The 27869-nt window shown below is 43.7% G+C and overlaps 1 protein-coding gene across 2 annotated transcripts in view; it reads right to left on the bottom strand.

The window, feature by feature from the left end:
* Window positions 1–14043: 14043 nt before the first annotated feature.
* LOC139305644 (RAS guanyl-releasing protein 2) overlaps window positions 14044–27869 on the bottom strand; it is a 30841-nt gene continuing 17015 nt past the window's right edge. Inside the window, exons 9-17 of one of the 2 annotated variants that reach the window (XM_070929561.1) lie at window positions 27319–27600; window positions 25284–25358; window positions 24814–24936; window positions 23660–23775; window positions 23422–23563; window positions 20451–20487; window positions 17661–17819; window positions 16452–16514; window positions 14044–15433 (exon numbers count right to left, since the gene is read on the bottom strand). In XM_070929561.1, coding sequence (XP_070785662.1) covers window positions 16456–16514; window positions 17661–17819; window positions 20451–20487; window positions 23422–23563; window positions 23660–23775; window positions 24814–24936; window positions 25284–25358; window positions 27319–27600 — 993 coding nt within the window. In that variant the 3' untranslated portion in view covers window positions 14044–15433; window positions 16452–16455. The remainder of the gene's footprint in view (window positions 15434–16451; window positions 16515–17660; window positions 17820–20450; window positions 20488–23421; window positions 23564–23659; window positions 23776–24813; window positions 24937–25283; window positions 25359–27318; window positions 27601–27869) is intronic. The other variant, XM_070929562.1, reaches the window with a different exon arrangement.

Genomic DNA, 27869 nt, shown 5'->3' with positions numbered 1-27869 from the left:
TTGTAGCTCCGAGGTGAGCCTCTGAGGTCATGAAGCGCGCTTTTAAAGTGTGACCGAACAAAAAGAGAAAGGACCAGGACTCTCACCACCAAACACTTTCATTCTATCCTCTTCTGTGTTTGTTCTCGCTCTTCGCCTTTCTACACCCAGGCAGTATCGGAACGTGTCAGCCCTTTGGCATATTCAGTAGCTTCCCCTTGTATATCAGCGTTCATCTGCTGTAAATAGAACAAAGCTTACAAAGCAGTAAGAAATGCTTTGGATACACACTCTCTCTTCATTTTTTACATTCTCTTGATGAACCCCATGCCTCTATTCTGTTCTTTATATACACTTACATCCTGTATCCGATTGGTATTTGCTCTGTAATGACAGTTTCCCACAACTGGGGTCATTCAATTTTTTTTTGTGCTTCACTGCTTTATTGCTTTATGGCACACAATATGGAAATGCATTCCTTAAATCAATCAGAGCAGACTGTCACAATGTCAGATGCAAACGGAAGCTTCACTGTGACTTATTGGCGGAGAAAAAGGAATGAGGCATCTCGGAAATCCATAAACAAAACAGCCCAGAGGAAACCAATGGGAGTCAATTCAACAAAGTCAATAAAGGATCATTATTCCACCTCATTTCAAGCACACACTGACAAACGGCGAGCGAGATATTAGCACCGAGGCTCCAAGAAGCAGCCAGAGCTAATGCACTTAGAGGGTTAATCACTGCATTTGTATGCAAATATGTATTTAAGTGTGTCTGGCCTTATGGGAGAGTTTAATGAAGGAACTGGGCCCAGGCAGTAGGTGACATTCAGCGCCTGTGTAACCTCAGCGGATAGCTTCCCTGACGCTATTTGTGAATGTTAATTGCTTTTCGGCTGCTGTCACCCCCCCCCCCCCCCCGCCAGTCTCCACCTGTCCCTCAGTCCTGAGCATCATGGGACTCTCCCTGTCCTTTAAGCTGAAGCTGTTGTTTAAAAAGAGAATAATATTTTGTTGTGTTGGAGCATCACGCCCCAAACTGACGCCTGTATGATAAAAAAGTGTCCCAGTGCAGAAGTATAAAAAGAAAAACGTAGAAGCTTCAATTATCGGAGGTCTGACCCCTTTGCTGTGTGGCCGTGTACCTGTTGGAGAGGATGGAGTGAAATCTTCCTCCTCTACACTCTCTTTTTCCTTTCCTTTTCCCACCAGCGTGTGTGGGGGGAAAAGCAGCGTACCGTTTGCATATCCAATTGAACAGAAAGCTAATCTGTCCAAATATAATTTAGTGTGAGGAGGACCCCGCATAAGACCAGCCTCTGTATATTCATTTCCCCAATTCTTCTCGTCCACTCAAGTGCACACAACAAGAGAGAGGGGCGAGGAGGTGAGGCGAGGAGAGAGGAGGAGGGGAGCGGAGATAGAGATCTTTTCCATTTCTGACAGGGAGCTTTGAATTGAGGTAATCCACAGAACTGTGAAAATTAAAACCTCATCTGTTAAAAAATAAAAAAAATAAATGCAAATAGACCTTTTGATTTAGCCGCAGAAGGAAATTTGCCCAAATCAAAAGATTAGCACCAATACTTATGGATTATATTTCACTTTTATGCTCAGTCTGCTTTTTTTTTTTTTTTTTACTGTTTCTCCCTCTCTCTCTTGCTTCATCCAGAGTATTAAGATCTCACTGTTTCACAGAGAGGTAGACAAGAAAGGGAAATGGATACAGACAGAGAGAGAGAGAGAGAGAGAGAGAGAGAGAGGGAACAAGAATTTGATACAGACTCTGAAATCTACCTGTGATCTAAAATTGGCCTATGACGACGATATCAGGTACAATCCATAAGGGCTTTTCTCAGCCTATTAGCAGGATTCACGTCGGCAAATGAGATGTTCAACGTGGTAAATCAGGACTCAACATCTTGTGTGATTCCTGCGGAGCAAGGCCCAATCAGCAGTCTGCATTTGTCCCAGAAAGTATTTGCTCGTAAATAGACAGCGCGTAAATCCTGAATTTACCCTGGCCTGGGATTGGTTGGAAGTGACACTAAACATTTATTAATGTTGTGAATCTGTGTTAACGCTGACCATTTAGTCTGGAGTGGTGTTTAATGGGCTTCGTTAAGTGGACAACATGGCTAAGCCTGTTTCACCTGCTACAGCTAACAGCCTCTCCTTTTTATTTTGTTTCCGTTGCTTGCAGGCTCCCTCTCAGCGGGCGATATTCAAGCAAAAAGCCATATAAATGCTAACAACGGCGCATTGATTTTCCTGTGTGTGTGTGTGTGTGTGTGGTCGTATCTGATACATCTCATTAACATGGGAAGCTCGAGGTGAAGGCCTCAGTTGAGAACAATGAAAGACATCAATTCAAACTGTTCCCGGAGCAAAATAATGCAGCGTTGTGCTGTCCACAATCGGCAATTATTTGACCCCATCAAAGCAGTAAACCTAAGCAGTATCAAACAGAGAAGAGGAGGGGCGGCATCCAGCATCAAACTTAACAATGTGTGTGTTCTTTAAAAACAAAGCAGGGCGCTGCAAGTTGTCACCACGGCATGGGGACATTAGAGAGAAAGGGCACAGGGATCAGTGTGTGTATCCATGCATGTGTATATGCTTATGTGAAAACAGTGTCCTGACAACAACCCTTTCACACGTTATTGAGCCCAGAGAAGTATGCGGCTCTAGTGGGTTGTCAGGCAAGATACAGCTCACAACCAAGGAAGGTTAGATAAGGGGACATGATTGTGTGGTTTGTGGGAAACAGTCCCAATAACACTTGTAAATGGTGCACCACAAAGCTGCACAGCATGAGCTATAAAATCCTAAAGGTATGGCCGCTAGCAAAGTGGAATGTACATGATTTAACAGCATGTTTTTATTCAAACGAAATGTGACCGAAGAATTATATTTTTAAGTTAAAACTCACCTTATTGTCAGGAACTTCTGAAACAGCGCTTGTGGCCAGTCACGTCAGAGAGTTGCACGGCAAAATTCATTCGCACGTCCGTGTGAAATAAAGTGGTAGGGGCTTGGTGACGTAGTGGCTACTTGCAAGTCACTGGCTTCTGTTGGTTGTGGCAAAGTGGATACAAAGAGGAGAACTCTATTAGCAAGGCTTTGGATCTTGCAAACATGGCTGATATAGCTTCCTCCATTTTGGAATCTGGTTCTCTGCTTCTCTGACGAATGAAAACGTGTCTACATGCAAATAATGAATATACTGCATGTCACACTGTGCAAGGTGGGTCCAATAACGTCTGGGTCAAACTGTACAAAATTCAATTTTTAGGCGTGTCAGATGGCGCAATGAATGCCCGTTGCATCATGGCGCTACAATGTAAATAGAAAATAGATGCAAGAGGAGACATGTCATCAACTTGCGTCATCCGTCTGTGCTGCTCTTATGTTTTGAAAAAGTAGCAAAAATAAAAAAAAAACAAGCTTTGGCTGTAGAGCTGGCTCTGCCATGCATCGAAAAAGCTCAAAAGAACTGGAGGAGAAAATTGTTAAGCCGGTTGTGGCCGAGGGAAAAGAGGGCAACATGTAATGCGGATTTTTGGGAAGTGAGTTTGAGGGAAACATGTTTTTTGGGGGTTTTTTGTTTAGCAGTAGCATTACACTAGCTTGCCGGCTATCACCGGTCTTTGTTTTGTCACCGTGAGTCGTAGCAGCAGTCTCATTATGGGATTTCTGACACTGTCAGCATTCTGGATACGCGACGCAATAAGATGAATAAATAATTGTGACTGACCCCAAATGTACTAGTCACACAAGGTTTGCTTTCTCAAAGAGGAATCATAATACAGCTGCTATTTTAGCTTTGCCAGTTTGCATGTGTAACTTTTATGTTTTTTTGTATGGCATTTGTAGGGCAGTCGCTACAGAGATTCTGCATATTCCACATTATCCAGCCCAGAAATCTAATGTGCCTTTTTTCTCAATGCATCTAAAATCCCACAGGTTGGCTTGTAAAATCTGAATCTGGAACTGACTACTTCGTCACCATCCTCTTCACCACCCACCCCCCTGTTCCCGCCGAATGTGGAGGACAAACGCGTCACGGCACTTCATAAGCCTTTTTAATCAGCGTGAGAGATTGCCCACATATCTGTTAACTCTGTCACTAATGGCTATTCTTCCTCATTAGGGAATGCTATCGCTCCTCTCCCTCTACCACATGCAGGCGTGATCAATTCCTCTATCATTTAGGGCCAGATCAATCTCACAGCCCCTCTTCCTTTTTTAACTTCAATATCTCCCCCCTTCCATCATGATGCATTACAGCATCTAATTAGTCACATAGCCTTGGGAGGGGAACTGGAGCAGGGGAGCAGGTCTGTACATTCAAGGTGGGCTCCTGTAGTATAGATAAGTCTTCACTGAAACAAAGGAAATCCATATACACACGTATAGTATAGCACAAGTATACAGTCTCGTGGTGAAAAGTTAAAAATATCTTGGATACTGACAGTTTGTGAGATTCAGTATTACAACAGTTATTTTGTAGCAATGTGTTGTATTGTAATTTTTTGTGTGCCCCTACTTTCCCATGTCTCATATTAGTGCTTCAGGTGGTTATTTCTTCTGTGCCAGAATATATTCGACAAAACCCCAGAAAAACAAAAAATTTGATGCATTGTCATGATATCTGCTGCACCTTTGAAAGCACAAACCTGTGTTTTGGCCTGTTGAGGTTACTATCCGTAGAAATGAACATATCTGCTGCTTCTACACTATCTGCTGCAAAAAAAAGTATCGTCTTAACTTGTCACTTGTCAGTGCAAAACTCTGCAAATATGGTTAGAATATTTCAACTGTTTGACTTGCTTCTAAACTGAAATTTCTTGTGCAAACATCCATCTTGTTTCAATACATTGACACTCATTTGTACTGGAAACCAATAGAATCACCTTTTCCCCACTGGCATATAGCAAATAAACTGGGTCAAGATATGCAGAGGTGTCAGGTTTCAAGGTGGATGTTTCCTTTAAGAGTTAGATAAAGTCTTACCCTTTGGGTGGAAGTGAATGAAAGTATGAATGGGCAGGCTTTTAGCGAGGGCATTTGGGAACCATTGTTTCCTCAGCATTTAGCGCTGTTATAAGGTCAATACAGCTATGAAAGCTTTAGAGACACATAACACACTTATAAAACCTGAGTGTAAAGTCTTGCCTTGCAGCGTAACAGCAAAAAGCCAAAACTCAAAGCTCTGTAAAGTACTGTAAGAAAGCCACTGTGAGTATGAACAAAGTGAGCTAAGAATAAAAAGATATACCGAAGGCTTTTTTTTTTTCTTTTCTCAAGAAATGATGCCATTTCCCTTTTGAATGACAATTAGACGTGTTTTGATGAGGGTTTCATCAAGCTGATTGTAATTCTCTTCCTTACAGCGGAGAATCTGTTAATTGGCAGCACAAGGTTAAAAAACAATACACAACTTTATGATATGCAATACATAAAATATGTAATTATTGTGTGTATTTCATGGCTAATGCACAACTTTGCTGAATTGACTGCAAAGATGGCAGCAAGTCATAGATGAACAGCAAGCAATTACATTTTCTTTTTCCCTTTTATTTTTTTGGAAAGACACTGTCGGTTTAACCTGTCTTGCCCCCTAACCCTTCAGCAGGAGATTATTGTAGGTTACCAAAAGCTGTTGTTACCTCTCTTCCATGCTCCTGTCCATCCCACTGTAGTGTGGAGAGGGAGGCGAAGAAAGAGGACAGGGAGGTATTATTTATTAATAGTCAGTCTCCCCAAAGCTCTGTAAAACATCCTGTTGAGCCCCCTGAGGTGAGCGCTCAGCTTCAAAGCAATTAAAACTGAAGCTATGAGAGAAGGAAGAGAGCAAGAGAAAAATGGATAGAGATGGAGAAAGAGAGAGAGAGAGAGAGAGAGAGAGGCCTGGCCAGCCACAAGGCCAGTGGAGTTGACTAGCTGCACAGTCAAACACTGTACATTCAGCTTTTATGCCTGGGAGGACGGACCCTGAGCAGAATCACCTCGCCATGTCAGGAATTCCTTGTCTGAGTTCAAAAGCCCATTGAGCCTTGGCACAGGCCAAAACCTCTCTGAGGGATTATATAACCGCAATAAGTAAATGTAGTGATCCTCTCCGTTTCTGTCCCACTGAGTCATGTTAAGAAGTTGCAGAAGAAGGGCCAAAGAAGAAAGGTCTTCTTAATGTCTGGTCTAACTTCTGTCACACTGGTGTCAATGTGAGGTTAAAGGATTGTGTAATGAATGTTTGCCCTATGATAGACTGGTAACACCTGCTAGGTGTTTTCCTGCCCACTGCTGCATGCTGGGATACGCTCCAGCCCCCCATCAGACTCCAAATAGGAAGCACCAACTTTATTGTTTATAAAAGTGAAGCCAATGAGGAAGTGCCTAAAACCTGCATTCTTTCTAATGGCCAGCAGGGGGCGGCTCCACTGGTTGCAAAAAGAAGTCAGATTGTATAGAAGTCTATGAGAAAACGATATGACTTCTCACTTGATTTATCACCTCAGTAAACTTTTTCCTAATGAGTTTATGGTCTCAATCGCTAGTTTCAAGTCTTCTTCAATACAGCAATATGTTCATTTTGTAAATTATGTTCCCATTTAGAGTAAAATAGACCCTGCCCTACTAACTTTGTTAGCAGTTACTTTGGCGTAGCCAGGAGCCAGGTGCAGTCAGGTTGCCGGTACAGGTAGGCATGCATATTTTCTTCGTGGTTCTCAGATCCCCAGCACCACCCTACCGTCCAAATATGGTCTCTTCTGGTTCCAAGAACAACAAGATGGCGACATCCAAAATGCCAGACTCGAGGCTTCAAAACGGTAGTCCACAAACCAATGGGCGATGTCACGGTAACTACGTTCCCACTTCTTTTACACAGTCTATGGTTGTAATGAAAACAGATGAGTATCCCACACCATGTTGGTCAAATTAGCCCAAGGCAGCCAATAGCTATGACATCCTTGATATACCTCCACCTTATAAAGCATCACTCTTGCATGCAGGAACAGTCACAAGCTTTCTCATACTTTATCCAAAGCCATTCTACTCATAAACTTTAAACCTCATAAACCAGCATGAAGCAAGGTTGTGCCTGTATCCATCAGCAAGCACTGTTAGGCATCATAAAGGCAGTTTAAGTGGTCTTTAATAAAGCTAGGTTTTAAATGCCTCTCAGGCATTTTCTCCTAAAATCCTGAAAGGTTTTGGCGAGTCATTCACTCTTATGGGCTTGTAAAATCCTAGCATCCTCCTCTGACCACAATGACAATATGAATGTCTTTAGAAGAGTTTTTTTTGTGCTTCCAAGAGCCTCATAACCCTTGCATAATTGCTCTCAGATGATGCTCTGTCCTGGTATATCCTGTTGCTCCTCCATTTTCTTCTTCCTCTCGTCATCTATGATTACATTTGTCATGAGCTTGATTTGATCAGAGGGGAAAAACAGGAGAAAGAGGGGATCTGTGAATAACTTATGAGTGCTCCCTCCTTGAAATTGAGGCATTATGATACGTATATTAGTTCCACTGCTTTGCTATTCTGTGCCCATCGTCAAGGTAGGTTATGCAACCGAACAGGCTGAGACAAAGCAACTATTTTGGGCAGGAAGGCTGTGTTTTCCTCAGAGGCATGAAGGAGGAGATGCCCTGTCTGCAGGACAAAAAAGACACAAAAAAAGGCAACAAAAAAAAAGACCAGAAGTGGATAAGAATTGGTAACCGCCTTTGCACAGGAGGTATTGAAGAAGACAATTATTTAGAAGTTAAACTACTGGAGGGGACACTGAGCACACATCCATCCATCCATTCTCTGTTTATTCGGGTCCAAGTGTCTTCCTGGGGGATCACAAGGGGTTCCCAAGCCAGACAGGATACGTAATCCCTCCAGTGTGCTCTGAGTCTGCCCCAGGTCTCCTCCCAATTGGATGTGCCCGACCATACTTCCACAGGAAGGCATTGAGGAGGCAGGCAATCATTTGCCTGAACCGCCTCAACTTCCGGCAGTTCTACTCTGAGCTCTTTCCAGATATCCCCAAGAGTGAGCCCAGACAACCTGCATAGGGGGCTCATTTTGACCTCTTGATTCCACAGTCTCATTCTCTCTGTCACTCATGACCTATAGGCACTGTCCTGGGCCGCAACCTTGAAAAGACATTTAAACCAAGACAGCCCAGCAATCTCATCACATCTCATCCACCACCACCGCATTGCCCTTGTAGATATTTCTAACTATGTCATTGGCCTCTGCCAGAGAGTTGAGCAATGTTTCCACCAAGACCTCCAGTTCTGCCTCCTCCACAGTGTGTAGGAGTTCTTCAAAGTGTTCCACCTGGGTATATCCTCAGTCGAGGTCAGCAGTTCTCATCCAAGGCCCTGCCTCCACTTCCTGAGTCGTTTGATGGTTAGCCAAAAGAAGTGCTGTCTCCATGGTGCCCAGAAAACTTAATTCAAGTTATGGCTTCCAGGACCACATACAACTCATGGTACCTGGGGACCTCCTGAGGCTATTCAAGCCCAAAAGGCAAACCTTTTTCAGTTTGATGGCTTCCTCCACCAGACGGTCTTTGGGTTTTGGCCACCAGGTACAAAGGTCGTCATGTCTCATCATTTACGTTAAGTTAAGTTACCGTTTTTGTCTCGTTTAGTCATGTTGTCTTGTCATTTCCGTTTCAGACCACTTTACTTCCTGCCCTCGTGTTTCCCGCCTTTGTGATTGTCAGCCCAGCACCTGATTGTTTCCACCTGTGTTCACTCACCTCATGTTTAAATAGTCTGCGTCTCCCTTTGTCTTGTGCCGGTTCGTCTTGTCCTCAGTGTCATGATAACCAGCCGTAATTCCATGTCAAGATTTCCTGTTAGTCCCTGTGTGAGTTGTTTCAGTGTCCTTGGTTTTCCCAGTTTTGTTCCTCCACTTTTCAGGAGTGATTTTCTGTTGTTAACTTTGTTAGTTTAGCTCCTTTGTTTTCTTGCATTTTCATGTTAGTGTTTTTCCTCCGTTCCTTAGGAGTGATTTTGATTCGTTACTTTGTAGATATTTCTTGCCTTGTCAAGCATCATATTTTGTTATAAATAAATACTCTTAATTTGTACTTTGTTTGAGTCGTGCATGTGGGTTCATTTTTGCCTTGCCCAGCCGTGACAAAGGTGACCTTCTGGCTATATCTCCGAGAGTCTGTGGCCAGAAGTTATCATAATATTCAGACATCACTTGTTGTAAAAAATATATATATATATATATATTTATAGTGCACTTTTTTTGCAGGATGTTAATATACTATACTATAATATGTAATTCCACACTGTATGTTTGGGGTCCACTGAAAAATATACACCATGCATCATTTAGCATCTAATTCTCACATCTTATAATCAAGTATTACATTTTTATGGTTACCACTGGGTTTTAATTACTTAATTTGTACCACAAGAGTAGGCAGGTTTGTGGTAGGCATGTTGGAGCTTGATCAGTACAGGCCCACAATGTGTCTGGAATTGAAGATTCCACACCACAACGTTGCCTAATGAATACCTAAGAGATAGTCAAGGGATTGCCAGAACCACTTCAGAGTTATTCACTTGCCATTCATCTTTTTTAGACAAATCTAAGATTTTGCATGCCTCGGACGCTCTCCAGTGTCTCTTTGTATATACTGTAATTGTCCTTGTATTACTTGAAATAATAGCAATCCTCTCAGATCTTCATGTTATTGTTCTTGGTGTTTTGTATAAATTTCAAGTTTTATTTAAACCTAACATGAACTCAAAAGGTACCAAGGCGAGTAAGTAGTAAAAACTAATTCATGCCCTCCAGTCATAAATCAACTATGTAACCTCCACTACACGCATAAGCGACATCAAACAAATGAAGGACATAAAGCTACAAAAGGCTAAAAATCACAGGGTTATTGCGATGCTCTGGACTGAAAGCAGACTATTTGATGCATTCAGTGATGAAATATAACTCGCCTTTCAGAGAGATGATGGAGAAAGCTCTGTATTGCAGCCATTTATGCATGCATACTTTTATAGCCTATCATATCTGGGCTTTCATGAATACCTCAAAGAAGGAATATTATATGCACCAAAGCGCAATGAATGAAGAATGAAAGGCAAAGTGACGGAAGCACAGGGATAAGCTTGTTGTCTTTTTTTTTTTTTTCCAGGGAACCCTTGACAACGGCGGCGACCTAGACGTGCAGGTTGCACATAGATAAGTCTGAGGGTCACAAGATACGATCTACAAGTCCATCAGTCAAAACACACTTGCCCGCTGCTGAGGTTTACTCCCCTCCTTCCTTTCCTCCCCCCAGATTCCTCCCACTGTCCTGCAGCTTCAGGAATATTAAATATGTGAGCCATCCCTGCTGCAGACGCAATGCCATTGATTTTGTGTCAATCCCCCCGGGCCGCAGTAACTTGATTTGGTATCAGTGATGGCTAAATGAGACTTCTTCCATTCAGCCTGGAGAAGAGGTGAATGGTTGGCAGGTTTTTCTTCACCTAAGCCTGTGTTGCCTCTTTCTTCTTATGACACCAGAGACTGACTTTACAAGGCATTTAGAGAAGTATAACACGTAACGTTGGTTATTGTCTCCTCTTCTCTTTAATTCAGGAAGTCATTAAAAAGCCTTAGAGTATTGAAACTGCTGTATTAAACCTGACGAAAGAAGTGCTTCTTTAATTTTTTTTTTTTTTTTAACGTTACACAGTAGAGCTAACAGGTCTGGGCCACGTCCCACTGGGTTTCTTTGGCATAAGTTAAATTTTCTTAAAGCAATATTCATCATAACTGATTCTACTCTAATGAGGATTCCAACCCCCTACAGTGCTGAGTGCTTCACCAGAGTCAGCAATGAGCTTAATGCAATTAAGGCTGCAGCCGTCTCACAGAGCTCCTTCGACTTTGTGAGAGACTGTTTGCCCAGCTGCTTCTTAAATGTGGCCAAAGCCAGATAGACAGAGTCTGAGAGCTGGAAGCACTTTCACTTAGAGCCTATTTGACTTGTTTTACTTGCCGTCGACTTCATTTATGCTCTTTGAATTTAAAGATTACTCTGAATCAGAAGCGTCTGTGGATGAAGATTGAGGCAAATGATATTTATAATATTGATAATGATATTAAAATACCGTATTTTTCTCAGTAAAGACAATAAAAATGATGAAATACAATCATAACACGACTGAGAACCCACAAGCAAGGTGTAGCAAAGTGTTGCAGCTGCAGTGATATTGGAGGGTCTTCCTCAGTTTGTCTGTATGTGAGTGTGTGGGCGAAAGAGAGACTGTAAGAGAACTGTCAGCTTGTGAAAAACAAGCATGGAGCAACATTTCATTTGATTTACACTGTGTATCTGCTTGTGCATATGCATAGGTTTGATTTTATGGGAAGTAACATATGAACAATAGAGACATGTAGAGCTGTTATCTGCATTGTGATGCTGCATTGTGATTCACCATAAACCCTGACAGAGGCTCTGTTTTTTTGCCACATCACTGGCAGTGTTCCCACCTTCCTGGTGGGAGTCCTTCCTCGTCACGCGCGCTCCGTTCAGCAGCTCAACATTGCCACCAAGTGGTAGACAGCAGCCACGGCCGTGGCACGAGGTCAACGGCTCCAGATGCTCGCAGTCAGTGCACAACAAGGGGGCACCATCGCAGACGTGGGTGTCATGGTGGGTTCAAAAAGACGAGCAGACGTCATAGCAGAGCTTGGCAGCCGTCCCAGTTTTTGATGAGCTGACGTCAAATCAATAATCTGTTCATTAGTCTTACAAGAGGAAATCTAAGAGTGATGTGCTGTTCAAACAAATCAATACTGTATGTAGTTACTCATTGTGTCAAATCCTTTTCTCCATCCATGATAACCTTTTATGTGTATCTATAGCTGCTAAAACGCCTACCTGCCAATATCTCTGGCACAAATAGCCCTCTCTATAGCCTATTAGGGTGATGCGCATTGCAATCTCTGTCTAATTGCTCAGGAATGTAGACCTCTACCATCTGTTGAGGGGGCAAATTACGCCTTGCATTTCAACTATGAGGCCTCGAATCTTTCCTTTCCTTGCAATCAAGGTCGCCGTGTGAGAGTGCTAACAATGAGTGAGGTTATTTCCCCCCTGCCTTCATTACTATGCAATTAGCTGCGGTGCTATTCAATTTCCCTCATTTCAGACTTTTCAGATCAATATCACGCAGGCTGCCCGCTAAATGGCCGTGCTGCTAGAGGGAGGTGGGGAGGGGGCCTTTCTACGGCTGAATGGGAGGTATCAATCACTGGGCTAAAAGAGGCGTCCAATGCTCTAGTAGCCACTGACCACACGCACTTTAAGGCGCAATCGTGCAGGCTTTGAAGGGCCACGGGGAGATGAGGGGAGTGTGATATTTCAAAGAGATTACGTTAGAGTTTCAGGTTTACGACATGGCTCCCACTTCTGATGGTCCTCCCTGTGTCAACTACTATTGAGGTGAAGACACAAATCTGGACATTTCAAAATGGATTTCATTGCTTGCGGGGGGGGGGGGGGGGGGGGGGGGCATTGCCAAGCTTGTCAACTGACAGAAAGATTGTTGGCTTCTAGGCGCTGATCCTTTCTGCATAATCTTCCTTTGCATCTCCTTCTTCTTCCTGTGTATTCTTATTTTTTGGCGCTTCATCATACAAATCAGCTCAATTGAAGACACAAAAATGACCTTAAATGTGATGTCAATTTATCAATGATGGGCCGAGTATTTCCTTGCCGGTAGAACGGGCAGCTGCAGGAAATGAATGAATCACGGTTGCACAACCCTGCGGTTAACGCTGAAAGCGTCTATGGGTGTGACCGAGGTCGATAGGCCGAGTTATGAGCACATCACCTCTGCAGTTCATCAGCTCATTGTTGCTGATACAGTCCCACATGAGAGCGTTTAGCAATATCATAGCACTGGATGAGATATGAGCCAACACAAAGGCTGGACATAGCCGGATCAATGTCCTCCCATTGAACCGAACACACAGAGTGGGAGCCAGGCAATCAGTGGCCCAGACTGACTTCATCTCTGAGAGTAATTAGATGTGGCATCGACTGCAAGGCCCATTCGGGGCTGGTTATTAATGTCTATAATGGACAGTCAGAGGACACTGGATCCTGGGCTCATGAAGGATAGCAGAAGTGTGTGGTGGCAGTGGTAGAATTGATTTCAACATCTGGATTGAGTATTTTTTTTGGAAGGGCATGTCCTTAGAGATTTTGTTGTGTTGCAATTGCTGAGTAACTGTCTTCAGTTGGAAAGGGTGGAATTTGGAAATGATGAAGAAGTAGCTGGATCAATAGGGTACAGTGTGCTGTGGGCTGTTCTTGTAGCGTTCTACCATTTTGTATTAAACGTGGGAAAACATTCTACTGTTAAGCAATATTGCAGTTAGAGTGTCAACCATATCATCTTACACCCGCCTCAGTGTTGGACCTTTTTGTCATATGTTTTATTCAATGGAGCTATTTGGAATTGTGCTTTCACTGCAGGGACAGCTTCAGGCTGTACAACAATTACAGTGTCACTGTTGTTAAGTGCGCCCTGTCTCCAAGATGTCACCGTTTCAGGAACAGAGAAAAATAGCTTTGATTTTGGCTTGACAAGTGTATTTGTCAGGTTAGATTTTGGAAAAGTTTTAACACCCTAAGATTTGCAAAGTTTTACACATGAATTTAACTTCAATTTAAAACATGAAAATCATCAAAATACTTGACGGTAAATATCCTCTGCTCAAGTGAGAGTACAGCAGAGAAATATCTACGTGGGTACACCTTTGATTCATGAGGACAAAACTAAATCATTGAATTCCCTTTTCAGAAAGAAAAGACAAAACCTTGTTTTTTTTCAGTATCGTTCTTATTAGTGACAGAAATTCTCAAGCAGAACACATATTAGAGTGATGCCTGCTGCATTTAATACTGGGGAAAACGTCTGGGGACCACGAGGAGTAGCATGACATCAGTCTGAAAGATTCATTCACAGAATGACAACAAACATCCTTCGTCAGGCAGGGAGTGACACAAAAAGGAGGCACCGGCAGCTATTTAGCGATTTATACTGAAAAATAAATACCAGCAATGTGAGGAGTCTCATTCAATGACAAACCAGCAGTTAACAATATGGCACTCGACGTCTGAATTCATCTCTCCGCGGGCACGACGCAACAGAAATATTTCCTCTGTCGAGAAATTTCAACACTTCATGTTTCCTAAATAAATGATAACTTGGCGTGCAACATTAAAAAATACAAAATCCTCAGCAACAGAGGCGTCTGGCCAAAGAACAGAGCCATGACGGGAGAAGCATGCAGGATAAAAACAGCAAAATACAACTTGCATCAAAACAGATTCTCAGGAAAATAATATTTATACGCTGCTGTCAAATGAAAGAAAAACTCATTACTCCAGTTTTGCTATTATTCTTTTGATTATTTCCTTTTTACTGACTCAAAGCTCATTCAAAAACTGCTTGAGGAATCAGTGGGAAGTTAACCGTTTTTCCCTGCTCTCTGCTGTCAACATATTTGTTCGGAAAAGATTAGTTCTTCATCTGACAGCAGCGTTTTCACTGTTTCTGCTACATTCACAGTACTGCAAGAGGATAGACCATCTATCAGTGCACTGGTAAAAGACAGTACTGTATACTGAAAACAACACAACAGCGATAACTATAGGACAGTTACTGATATACAGGTAAACATGACAAAAAATAGTATCATAGCTCAAAGTCCATCCTAATTATAACTGTCTGTCATTTCAGCTGTTTCTTGGCAGAATGGTTTCTTTTTGTCGCTTCAGACGTGCACCACAAGTCAACAATATTTCATCTGACATCAAAATTGGTTCCTACGTATTGGTCCATCGAAATGTATTTGAAAACAAGAAGACGGTAGCTTAGTCGGGGTGGCAGGTTTACATTCTTGGCAATAACAGCACCTCTTTTCATGTTTCAAAGAGAAAAAGTAGACAGCCATTCCAATTTGCAGCACTCAAATTATAAACTCCACTGACTTTAACGTTCCATCAAGAAAATACAATTGTGTGGATTTCTTTTTTTTTTTTGTGTATATAGTAAGTTTTTACAGTAACACTTTTGGCACAGAATCAAACTGCAGAAATTTGACATAGAAATGATACAAAGACATTCCATTCACATTGGTCATCACATTCGAGTGAGTTAGCTGGAGTGGAGTCGCTGTTGCAGTATGTGTCCACTGCGTGGCAGCATGTAGGTATCCTGGCTTGTGTTCAGTGCAATTTCTCCTCAGTGTTGAGGGCTGTGAAACTGACATACTGCACATTCTGGTGTCTGTCTCCTGACAGTCGCTGTTTTGGCTTCTTGTGCACCAACCGTAGGAGGGATTCTAAAATAGAGAGCTGGAGACTGTCACTGGCCTGCTCATCAAAATGAAACTTCAGTTCAAGGCTCCTGCAAAGATAGCGATACAGTGACTGAGACATCCAGTAACACGGGTTTACATGCTGAAGGGAAAAACACATAAGCACTGTGATAAAAGTGTATAGTGGGGTGGACAAAGCAGGCAACAGCACTGGGACCCCAAACCTCCAGGGGCATTAATCTGACAAAGAACAAATTGGTTTGGGAATGTGCACCAATTAACTGTATTATCAACCGAAATGATTCTATTCCAATCTATATTCCTTAAAACATTTGTGTTTAATCAACTTGCTGCAAACAAACTGCTCATTTCTGCCCCAGGTTATACTAGGTTGATCTTGCCATGGTCTCTTGCATTCTTGGGGCCTGTTCTGTTGTTCAGTTGGTCAGATGTTGTATCTTCTCATCTTTATTATTACGGCCAACGCATAACTTGGCAAATCAATCAGGTCAACATGTTGGGAAACACGCTTTTTTCTGCGTTGAGTTAGATATGAAGATTGATACCACCCTCATATCCGTCAATAAATATGAAGCTACAGCCAGCAGTCAGTTAGCTTAGCATGCAGACGGGAAACACGGAAAATCTGTCCAAACAAGATGTGAGCTTAAAGGTGCTGGTAGGCAGATTTTATTACTTTTGGACAGAGCCAGGCAGGTTGTTTCCCCCTGCTACCAGTCTTTATGCTAAGCTAAGCCAAACTGCTGCTTGCTCCAGCTACATATTTAGCGTACAGACATGTAGAGTGTTCAATCTTCTCATTTAACCCTCAACAAGAAAGAAGGGTAGTTGCCAAAATGTCGATCTAACCTTTCAATGTTCAGCAATTATGACTGTGATTATGGGAGGAAGCTATAATAAAAATGTATCATTCACAGATAAGTCTACAGCATATGATGAACTTTGCTTGAAAGTCAAGAGTCAAGTCTTTGTAGGACACCAGGACTCATTCTGGGCAAATTAGGAAATTATTAACTTGATTAAAAATTGATTAGCTACACCAAAGATGAGCAGTCATACCAAAAAATGTCAATAACAATCTCTCACCTGGTTATAGGTGGACGTCAAACACTCCTTCCTCCACTGTCTCTAAATCCTCTTCAACGATCACTGACGGAAACAGAAAAGGCGAGGGGCAAAGACACGAAGAACAGATCAGGTCAATAAAAATGAAAATGTAAAAGACTGCCTAAAGCTGATGGCATTTCATCAGCTGCGGCCCTCGTCGGCTCGCCGCGCCGATTCGTTCGCCTCGCAGCATTGTCTCAGCCCATTGATCGAGCAGGTTCCCGCTGATGCAAAACAGAGTCCGGCAGGGCACCACTTTTGCTAATGTCTGATGGAAACACCGTACAACACAACGCCGTGGTGGGCCAATCACATTTCCATTGCAAATTGCATTCTATTGTTTGAGAATATCCTCCAAATGCCAGTGCTCCATATGCTCGGAGGAAGACAAAAGCACCCCTTTAAAAAAAAGGAAGGTGTTGCAATGGCGAGGTGAAGCGCAGAAAACGTGTTTGAAAATACTTTTCTGAGAGGATGACGGTTTTGGAAAAGAAGCTTATGCCAGTGTTTTTGCCAATTTTAGGATTGTGAGGGCGTTTTTCAAGAGCATGTTGGTGTAACTATATTGTGTCTTTCCTAAAATCAGGAAAGTTAAAGAAGCTTTTTGATGCTGGATGTATGTCATTTGGAGAAGACAGAGGCTTCACTCCTAAAAATATCATTCATCAGTCATGTAGGTTCATGTCTTAAACTCAGAGTTAAAGGTCCTATATTATGCTCAATTCAGCTGTATATTTTTATTCTGGGAGTAGCTTTGAATGATTCACAGTCGAAAAAAGTCCTTATTTATCTTCTACTGAACAACCTCCAAAAACCTGAAGAGTCGTCCTGAGCAGAGCGCTCCAATAACCCAGACAGACTGAGCGGGTGGATGAGTGTCCCTGTACTTGGTGGGTGGTGCAGTGCCTGGAGCAGATGACCTGCTGGGGCGGGGGGTGGCGTGGCTGAGTGCAGTGATTGTATAGCTGTGACATCGCAACCTTACGGCAGTCCTGACAGCTCATTTAAAGGCACAGTTTCTGAATACAAGCAGATGAATGTGAAAACATCTATGAGTTCTTTTTGTTTTAGTTTAGTTAAATTCATGCTTTGCTATAGCTCTGCTTTGTAAAATGCAGACAAAATTGGTCAAATGAGCCATCACACTGCATCATGCGCTCTTGATTTAACAACCAAAGCGCTGCTCACCTGTGTTCTGCAGGCTGGGTGGGGTGTTGGCAGGTGGAGGGAAGCTGTAGGATCGGGCCTGGAGGGCCGGCGGCGCCTCGTGGCTGATGCTCTTGGTCCTCTTACGACACTCAACGGCCAGGCGGCTCCGGCAGGCCTTGTGGCAGTTCACCCCGCAGGCTGCCGGCGGAGCGTTGGCGTGGCGGGAGAAGGACAGCGGCAGGGAGAGGTGACGGGAGAGGAGAGGAGGACGGGGCCGTCGGAGGAGAGGGAGGGAGAGTCGCCGAGAGAGGAGGTGAGATGGGAAGAAGGGCCGGGAAGGCCAGGTGCGAGGGGAAGATCGGGGAGGAGAGAGAGGGAGAGGGTCAGGCAGAGGGACAGGCGCAAACAGAAACAGGGGGGCAAACGGAAGAGCTATCGATGACGGGAAAGAGCTTCGACACGGCATGCAGACACACGAACACTGGCACACACACACGGTGAGGCCGACTGTGCCCGGCAACATCTCATTCAACCAGGGGGAGTCTAAGAGGAGAGGAGCGACGGGTCATCGCACAAGGCAAATCACGAAAACTGCATGAGAGTCAAAGAACCTGAACACACACACACACACACACCTTCATCATTTTGACCAAACTTTCATGTCTCCTGACACCACTTGCAAAAATCTTTATAAATGTTGGATGCTTTCAAGTTCAAGTGAGGTGTTTTGCGGATTAAAATTCCATGCCATTACCACCTCTTGACAGTATAATAGGCCAGTTAAAAAAAAAAGTCAGTCAGGAAGTGGATTACCCTCTTGCCACATAGTGGTCAAGTATCTAACTTCACTCATGATGAACCGTCTGCCTTGAAATACTGAGGTAGAGGCAATTAAAAAACTTTTTAACTTGACTTTGCTCTGTTATTATTGCCTTGGCCGTCACCTGCTCAGTGTCCAGATCACACAGCCACAAAAGCTGGAATAAGCCCCAAAAATGTCCACAACAAGGGGGAATTTTGGCTTAAAGGAATACGACATTTTGGCAAAGACGTTTTGGGAAATACACTTGAGTATTTCTTGCTGAGAGTTAGGCGAGAAGACAGGAGGATGTCGAGACTTGTTATTGTAGTTGTATTGCATCTCATGAGTCTAAATATATAAAGCCTACTTCCGCAAAACACATATCCAACTACACACACACACACACACACACACACACACAGACATTCAGAGTTCTCAACACGGAGGGTGATTCATTTCAATTATGTCCCTGCCACTCTCTCTACCTCCCTGAGAACGGGCTAACAATGGTAATGGGGATGAATGGCTGTGGGGCTCTCTCATTGACTTCCTCTGGTCTCATTAATGCACTGGCCAGAACACTCACACACTCCCAGTCTGACTTGGGAGACGTACGCTCCTCCAGAGAGGAGAGGAGATGGGGGGGGGGTTTGTGTGTGTATACACAAAGTGCTTGTGTGTGTGTGTGTGCTCTCTTTTCACCTCCCTGCCACTTGTCCCTCCTTTTGTCCCAACAGCAGCGATCGTGTAGGCAAGTTTGTGGTATACTAACTGTGTTAACCTCCAAGCACAAGAAAAGCTCAAATCAAAGAGAGACTATCGCCCCAAAAAAAGTTGTTACAGTTGATTAAAGATGAACATGTCTTGGTGATTCTACACGTAAACACAAGGTGCAGGGGGCCGTGAACACTGCTCGCAACAGACCTCAAAGGCCCCAAGGAGCATTAATAACTCCCGTCGCTACGGAACTCAAACGTTTGAGGATGACTTGCAAGCTATTTAAGAAGCGTCAGCTAGCCAACCTGAGATGGACCTCAATGAACGAGGAGGCATTTAATGTAGAGAATAATAATGGACAAGAGAGAGGTGGTAACTGAAATGTTTGTTTTTCAAGAAAAGAACGAGGAGAATGTGAATACGTCACATCTTCTATAACACAAGGGCTCTGTACACATACATGTAGAATAATGGCCAAAAAGGTGTTTTTCCAGGAACATGATGATGTCACGGTGATGACCTTAGACCTAAACATGCTAAACATCTGTGTGAAAGTCTGTCATAACCACTGCGTCAATTTCAGTTCTCGAAAAGGCTCCGGGCAGATGGAAATGAGCATGATTTGCATTTAGATTTAGATTTGGCATCATTTCCAAACTTTTAGCTTGACATCTGGATGGAAACATGTGCGGTGTGAATTATTTAGTGCACCAAACGTCTGCAGATTATCACATGACTTAATTTTTAGCGTCAGCACGGACCACCAGCAACAAACATCCACGGAGGCAAAAGACGCAAGCTGAGTGCAGCTAATGACCAGCGGAGGAGTGAGAGGAGGAGGGTTCCTGTGTGTGTGTGTGTGTGTGTGTACATTTGTGAAATGAACCAGCTTCTTCAAACACAGGTCTACCGGGAGCCTCCAAAGGGCAAATAATTGTGCATTGTGAGCAGCGTGATCTCAGCGGACGGAGCTTATCCAGCTGTTGGTGAACAGAGCTTTGTGTGTGAACATCCATTAAAAGAGTGTGATATATTTGCCATGGTTTCTGTGTTGATGACATTTACTCAGCACTTCAACTCTGTGGATCTTTATCTACAGAGGGTGAGTGTGTGTGTGTGTGTGTGTGTGTGTGTGTGTGTGTGTGTGTGTGTGTGTGTTTGTGAGGGCTGGGAATCGATAGCGTCAAAAAGAATAGCTAATTCTTTGAAGGCTGTACCCTTCAGGGTGGAACACACACACACACACACACACACACACACACACCTGTGCAGCAGACATAGAGTCACATGTGAATGAATGGCTCTCTTACCTTTACACTTGTAGCCTTGCTTGTAGAATCCCCATATCTGCAAAAAAGACAGAGAGAAATGAAAGGGCAGCTGGGTTTGGTGTTGGATGCGTCTTCATGGAGGAATGTTAAAATCAATCACAGAGAGAGTTTTGAGGTGACATGTTTCGATGCAAATGCTCCTCTATACTGTAAGCTCTTTCAATGAACAAATATAAAGCAATGATTACATCGCTGGCGACTGCACTTTCAAAGCTTAAATCCAACTCTAAGCATATCCCACAAATTAAATCTGCAGGATATGACTATGGATCTTTCATTGATCTGAGATGAAGAAAATCTTTCAAACATTTCATTCCAATTCATATTCTCAAACAAACTCGATGTTTTGGTCTTGTCTCTTTAGTTTTTGGAATATGTTCTTCTATCAGGCGCAACAGCCCCAATGCTAGTGCCCATAAATAATACACAAATCAGTGTATAAATGTGCTGTTTGAGATACATGTCTTCACATTATGCTTAATAATTGACAGTCAAGACGACAAATGTGATGATATTGGAAATGTTAGTTACTCAATTCATGTCGTTTTCATTGATTTTGTACAAGAGAACAAGAATGGTTCATGATATAACAAGTGATATGAAGGTGATATGTTGTTATAACAAGAAATATTTGTCGTTAAAATGGAGCAATCTGGTATATTCTAATGACGAGCAGAACTTGCAGAAAGAGAAAGTGTACACAATTAGAAGTCAATGGGCTAAAGCGTATTAAAACACCCATATAGTTCACGTCTCGATATCCCCCCATTGATGCTGAAGCACCAAAAAAAAAGCGAATGAAAGAAGGGGCACAATGGAACAGAGAGGGATGTAGGGTGAGAGGGAGAGATAGAGGGAAAGAAAGGGGGAGAGAGAGAGAAAGAGAGGAGGTTGGCGGGACAGAGGGGGTGGAGGGGGCCCCCGAGATCAAGCGGGAACGCAGGCAGCGCACAGACAGTGGGGGGAACAATGACATGAAAGAGCCGAGCTGGAGATCACACACTGCACTGGCACATCTGAGGAGGCACAAAATATCCTGACCTCTTCACACACACACACACACACACACACCTACATGCAAGCATGCAAACACATACACTCATAGATGCACATAAATACACAAACACAAAGACACACACACAAACAGTGGGAAACCGTGCACACAGCCAGAGGCTCTACAACAAAGAGAAGTCAGTTACGAGCAGCAACATCTAAACACAACTACCATCACAGCCCTGCGTACACTGGCTGACCTTTACTGCCTCTGTGGACTGAAAAACACAATGCACTACAAACAAGAGTTGGAAACGCACACAGACTCGCTACATTCTTTGACGCTTTCCTGGAAGCTTTTTTGTTTTCTAGAAATGATTTTGCACTTAAATTGCAAATTCCGCATTTATTGGGATGGAAATGTGCTATTTTAGCAGTAGCGAATCTTAATGCGGAGTGACATACTGCATCTAAAGGTTTGAGAGTATCCCCATGAAGTGCATCCACAACACAATCCAGTAGAGAGGAAACACGCTTTTTCTTGCTAATACGGACTTTAAAAGGACGTTTTTCATCAATCCAGATACCTAGATATTTATAGTATCGCAGTCTCTCTATTATGGTGCCAAAGACAAACTCAACAAATGTACTGAGTCTGGTTCAGGGTACTTTTGGGGCAGCTGTTAATCACTGCTCCAAGACTTGGCTGTACTCTCCTGAGATGCAAAAGAAGCAAAAAAAACAACTCCGCGTGATGAGTGTTCTCGCTTTTTGCGCATTTAGCAAAACTCATCTGCACGCTATTAATTAGGATGTGAGGCCAAAGGTGGCTGCAGGCAGAACAGCACGCGATGATGAAGATCCGTGTGAGACGGTCGGAGGTGAGTGAACTCTGCAGTGTTTACAGGAGGGCCCCGGCTCGGCTCGTACAGCATGTCGGAGACAAGCGCTGAAAAATGGGCTTGCGGGAAAATATTGCTTTTGTACAGGAGCCAAGAGGAAAGCGCAAAAGCAGGCAGAAAGAGGAAGAGGCAAATGTATTTACCTCTGCCACACACACACACACACACAGTGCCAGAGTCCTTATCTTTCCCTGCTCTCTATCCCGAGCTTCCCCTCATGAGGGTTTGAAAATGCCAGAGCTTCCCCTGGAGAATGTGTGTTTGTGAGTGAGTAAATGTGTGCGCCTTTGAGTGTTAACGAAAGTCCATACGTGTAATCTAACACATACTTCTCTTCTCTTCTCTGAGCAGTGAGGTCTCTCTCTCTCTCTCTCTCTAGCTTCTCTTTGTGTGCATTAGTCAGAAATTAATGGGATGTCGTCTCATTGTCTGCAGTTCAATATGAGGGCCCTATTCCTGTTCTCATTACAGCTGAGTGCTGACTCACTGTCAGTGTCTAAATAACAGAGGGCTCCTTTGGGTGACTTTGGGGGAATGTTAAGGGCCAGAGGACACACACACACACACAGGCAGATGTAACACTGCCACAGTGGAGGGTTATCATCTCGCCCAATTACCTTCCTCCCATATTTCCCAGAGTGCAACTTCAGCAGTGCGTGGCTGTAGCTCAAAGTAATTGGCATTGCCCTGACCTGACAGGAGGAGCCTCTGAGAGATGGGGCTATCACTCGCAGCCGGTGACTTGCCGAGACAAATAATGAAGTGCAGATAGAGCTGCATGGCCGTGGAAAGGCAGGGCGAGCGCGGCCGACCTTTGACCTTTTTAAGCAAACCATGACACGTGCCATCGATTGGGTCAGGGAGGAAATCAATGCATTTGGAAATACAGACGCAAAAGATCAATATCTGTTTGAGACCTTCATGGGAGCCTGGAGGGTTTATATATATATATATATATCATATATGATTCTCTACTCAAAGTGATCTTTAAAAGTACTGCACGTTCAGTATTTTGTGTAGTTTTAGGATCATGTGAGTAGCGGGCGTTTACTCACAAACCCGGCGCAGTGCTCGCAGAACGTGGGCTTGACGTAGGTGGCCTCGGTAAAAGTGTGGATGAAGCCCATCTTGCAGTTAAGCAGAGAGCTGGCTTTCATAAAGTAGTCTATCATCTCTTCCCTGCTGATCTTCCCGTCTCTGCGAGAGGAAGCGAGGAGAGGTCAGTTTTGTAAGCTGGTTCAGCCTGTAAACTGCATGGATTTTACAACAGCGAATACATCTGCAAATGCTCACTGGTTCTTGTCCAGTTCTCCGAACTTGCTGAGGTAAGGGAAGTTGTTCCTGATCGCTTCGAATTCGTCCCTGGAGATGTGGCCGTCGCCGTCTGTGTCGAAGTTCTTGAAGACCGACTGTGAACATGAGGGTTGTGGAGGGTAGTTAGTGTGAATTCTGCTGCACAGTGTTGAGCGCTGACTTTCATTTCACTTCACTTGCTTGGAATACTTTGAGACATATTTGATTACTCACTTTAAAACATCATCATCACACGATCTGACTGAGAGTAAGTGAAAAAGACTACTTTTTCCCTGTTTTAAATAAAATCATCCAAACGTTTATCTGTGGCATGCTAAAACATAACATAACAGTGGCACAAGTAGAGACGATTCAAGCCTAACCCTAACCAAGTTGCACAGCAAGTTTAGCTAACATTAGCCACCATAAGCTACAGGCAGCAAAACCTCCCGAGTGTATTGAACGGAACTTTCATTTGTTAAAAAGCTCTTGTCACAAGAATATAATATATATTTTACAGATTTTCATATTGCAGAACTTGTTTTTTGACTGTTATTGCACCACAACATCAAGGAAAATACTACTTTACTTATATGCTTACATGCTTCTGCTGTTTTCACGTTTGAAAGCACAAGTGGGCGCCCTGGTAGCCGAGTGGTTAGGACTCATACCATCTCACTGCAACATCCACCTTTGTTGCATTTAACTGAAATGTAATTTCTGCCTTTATACTATCAAATGTCCAATTAAAAAGGAATCCCACAATTGTCTTAAATGAAAAGAAAGAGAGAGAAAAAATAAGAAAAGAAAAGAATCCTACTGGGCAGCCATGCAGTAGAGAAATCTTCCCCTTGATTTTAAAATGATTCTCAACCCAAAGGAATTCAATTGCACAAAAAATCCCCATGAAACCCCCCCCCCAAAAAAAAAATGGAGTTAGAAGGTTTTAAAAATGGCTTTCCCAGCCTTGGTAATTATGGTGAAAGATTACCAGCCATTTGGCCAAAGAGCAAAGAGTACTTCGCAGTTATCATGTCAAGATGGCCGTGGTGAGGATAACAACAGATAATTCACCCGCAGCCTTCACACTGAACTCCGCAGGTTACAATTAGCACTGGGAGGGGGGGGGGGGGTGCAGGGGCTGAGAAACTCACCTCCACCATCTTCTCTATGTGTTTCTTGATGATCGTCGGGTCGGCGTTGGGCTTCACCGACACAGCCCACTCATCGATCATGGTGGGCTTGGGGTCAGGCGCTGGGGCAGGGCTGGAGTTCTGCTACAAAACCGAGGAGAAAACAACGTGAGATCAATATCAACCCAGGGAAGCAGAAGCCGTGTATCTTATAAAGACAACCCTTGACTGCTGCTCTGCTGTACCACAGTGGATCACAATGGCATGAGAGAAGGAAAACAGAGATTTTCAATATGCATTTGTGACACTTTCTCCATAGCGTTGCAAGAGTCACATCTGTTACAGGATACGGTAAATATGGGTAGAAGAAGGCTGAAACCTGATATTTAAATATCTTCTTAAGCTTCCAACAATGTCCAGGGTGACACCTCTGGGGGCATTTGAGAACAGGCCAGTACGGGACCCAAAGTGTGCATCAGTGTGCTGCTCACCGCTGGCTTGCGAGGTTCTCTCTGCAGAGACATCTGGTAGATCTCCTCCTCTGTGTGGTACTGGTCCAGAGACACCTGCACAGAACAGGACACAGGGAGCCGGCGTGACCGTTTTGTCTGTACTTTTGCAAGCTGGCATTGCAGTAAAATGAACAACATCAACTAAATAAAAGTTATTTATGCTATCCACGTCTACTTTTTTGAATGCGCTGCAGACTCAAGAGAAAATGAGCCTTTCAGTTTCCACACCTCCATCTTTTCCTGGTATCCAACACAAAAGGCCTTCTCACACACCAACCGCTTCATTATAGATTTGTTAATTGGAGGCATCTTTACATTAACACAGCCGCTATGGCAACAGGTGAGAGAGCGGCGTCTATTTTTTGCTCCAGTTAACATACAGCAGCCAGCTGCTGCGCATAATCACCCACTACATCCATTGTTGGCCCCGCATCATTTTTCCTCAGAGCTATTCTCTCTCCGTTACTGTGTTTCCTGGGTTTTATTGAGCTGAAGTGGTCGTGGTAAGTGCGGAAGGAAAAGAATGCTTTCCTTGTGATTTAGTGGGGCTTACAGTATTTCAAGGGAAAGGTTAACTGTAAATATTTCACATTAGGGATGATGTAATAGAATGTACTTCATTTGAAAGGCCGGTGAATATAGTTTTTTAAACTTTCGAAGGATATATTGACTTTCTTTCCATCCCCTCGCTGCGAGCCAAGCAGGACTCAAGCTCAGATCAACTCCAATAAGCACCGACATGAGATAATTGGGTATCGACTCTGTCCAGCAAACTTCCCTGGTGCCCCTCAGCTCCAAATCTTGTCAAGATGCTTTCTTTCATTTTCACAGAGAGAAAAAAAAGGAAGTGGGGGTGTGTGTGTGTGGGGGGGGGGGGGGCAGCTGCAATCTCACACGAACACCTGCAGCCAGATTGATCTCTTGGGATTGTTTTAAATTCAGAAAGCTCCCCTTCTCAAAGTCAGGAAACTCTTATCTGCATCTGCCAAAAAAAGAAAAAGTGCTGAAACAGCCGCCTCAGCTTTCATGCTTGAAGTGCAGGCAGCAACAAAACTGAGATCGGTCTCACTCAGTGGTCCCAGTTTAAGAGCTCTCACTAAATGCAAGATGAAGAACCACCATGTGATTCCGCCACAGGACATCCAGATTATTCAGCTTCCAGCAATGTTTTCTTGGACAAAATGGAAAAATAGTACGTGGGAGAAGTTGCAAAATGACTGTCCTGAAGAATGTCTACACTTTTACAATAACGTGTAATTCTGATATAATGATGCTCTTTAATTCTATAGCACTTTTCACAACTAAGAGAGAGATGATAAAACACAGAACAAATCGGTATTGAGGTCTGACAGCAAAAGCCCTTTAGTCTTTAACGCAGGGAAGAAGACGAGAGGTTTCGGCGCAGGTTAACAACTTAAAGTTCAGTGAAGTTCAGCGAAGATACGCCGAAGCAGCGGTCGTGACTCTTAGTCCTGGTTGAAAGCATAATTCTAAACAACGGAATTTGGCTAGCGGATAGCGGTATTACAGCAGTCACCCTAGTTTGTCGAAGAAGCCAGGCGACCCAGTCGATGACAGTCTGCTGCCAACTCTGAATATACTGTAGGTTGAAATAAATGATGTCTCCCACATCTATATGTGTGTTTCCAGCAGTCATTATCCATTTCTCAAAGGAGATATACTGGCTGTTCTGACCACTCTGGACCACATCTGGTCAAGACAATCGAAAGCTGCGAGCTTGAAGGCTCATGCTTTGAATGCTTTGGATGCATGTAATCTCTGGCCTTTGTCTGCGCACAGATTTTGCCCCAGCTGGCTACCGTACAATCTGCCTGACTACACGCCAATGAAAATCCCAGCAGAGTGAACTTCACTGCTGTCTGTGTGGTTGATGAGTGCAGGCCTTGATTTTATGCGGTGCAAGCTGTTATTCTGTGCAGGTACGTCTTTAATTCAAGCCAGACATCATCTTGAACACGGCACATAACACATTATGTCCAGTCTCTGCACTCACCGTGAGGAGGTTGAGCAGGTCTGTGTTGGCGTCAACGCTAGGCGGCGTGGTCTGGATCAGCGCCAGCTCTTGAAGGATGGTGTACAGCTGTTGGGTCTTAGTCAGGTTGACCCGCGTTTTCTCTTTGTCGGCCCAGTCCGGCAGCGCCACGTGCACGGCTATGAGGTCTTTCAGGTGCACGCCGAGGATGGGGAATCGAAAGCCCGAGCACTCGGAGAAGCGCTTGCGGTATTGACTGTAGTTCCCACACGATGTCACCAGTTCGATGAGGCTGTTAAAAACCTGCAGGTTGAGTGAACGCAGGGGGATGAAGTTGAGTTGAGAGGAAAGTATGGACAAAATGGATGAGTGTGGGCAGGAAACAGACAGCCTGTCTCAAAACGAGTCAAAAACATTCTGGAAAATGTTGCTCCAGATGGACTTACGTAACTAACAAGGCACTGTAACTCCCCCAACTGTTGCACTCAGCTTTCCAGTTATGTGGTTCAAATTCATAGTTCTAAAAAGCCATTGTGTAGGAGTAATGGGCACAGATAAGGAGCCTGGCAGCT

This window comes from Enoplosus armatus, chromosome 23 (assembly GCF_043641665.1).
Source record: "Enoplosus armatus isolate fEnoArm2 chromosome 23, fEnoArm2.hap1, whole genome shotgun sequence".
NCBI lineage: Eukaryota > Metazoa > Chordata > Actinopteri > Centrarchiformes > Enoplosidae > Enoplosus > Enoplosus armatus.
The sequence above is the reverse complement of the archived record's forward strand: the minus strand, read 5'-3'. Positions and strand labels throughout refer to the sequence as shown.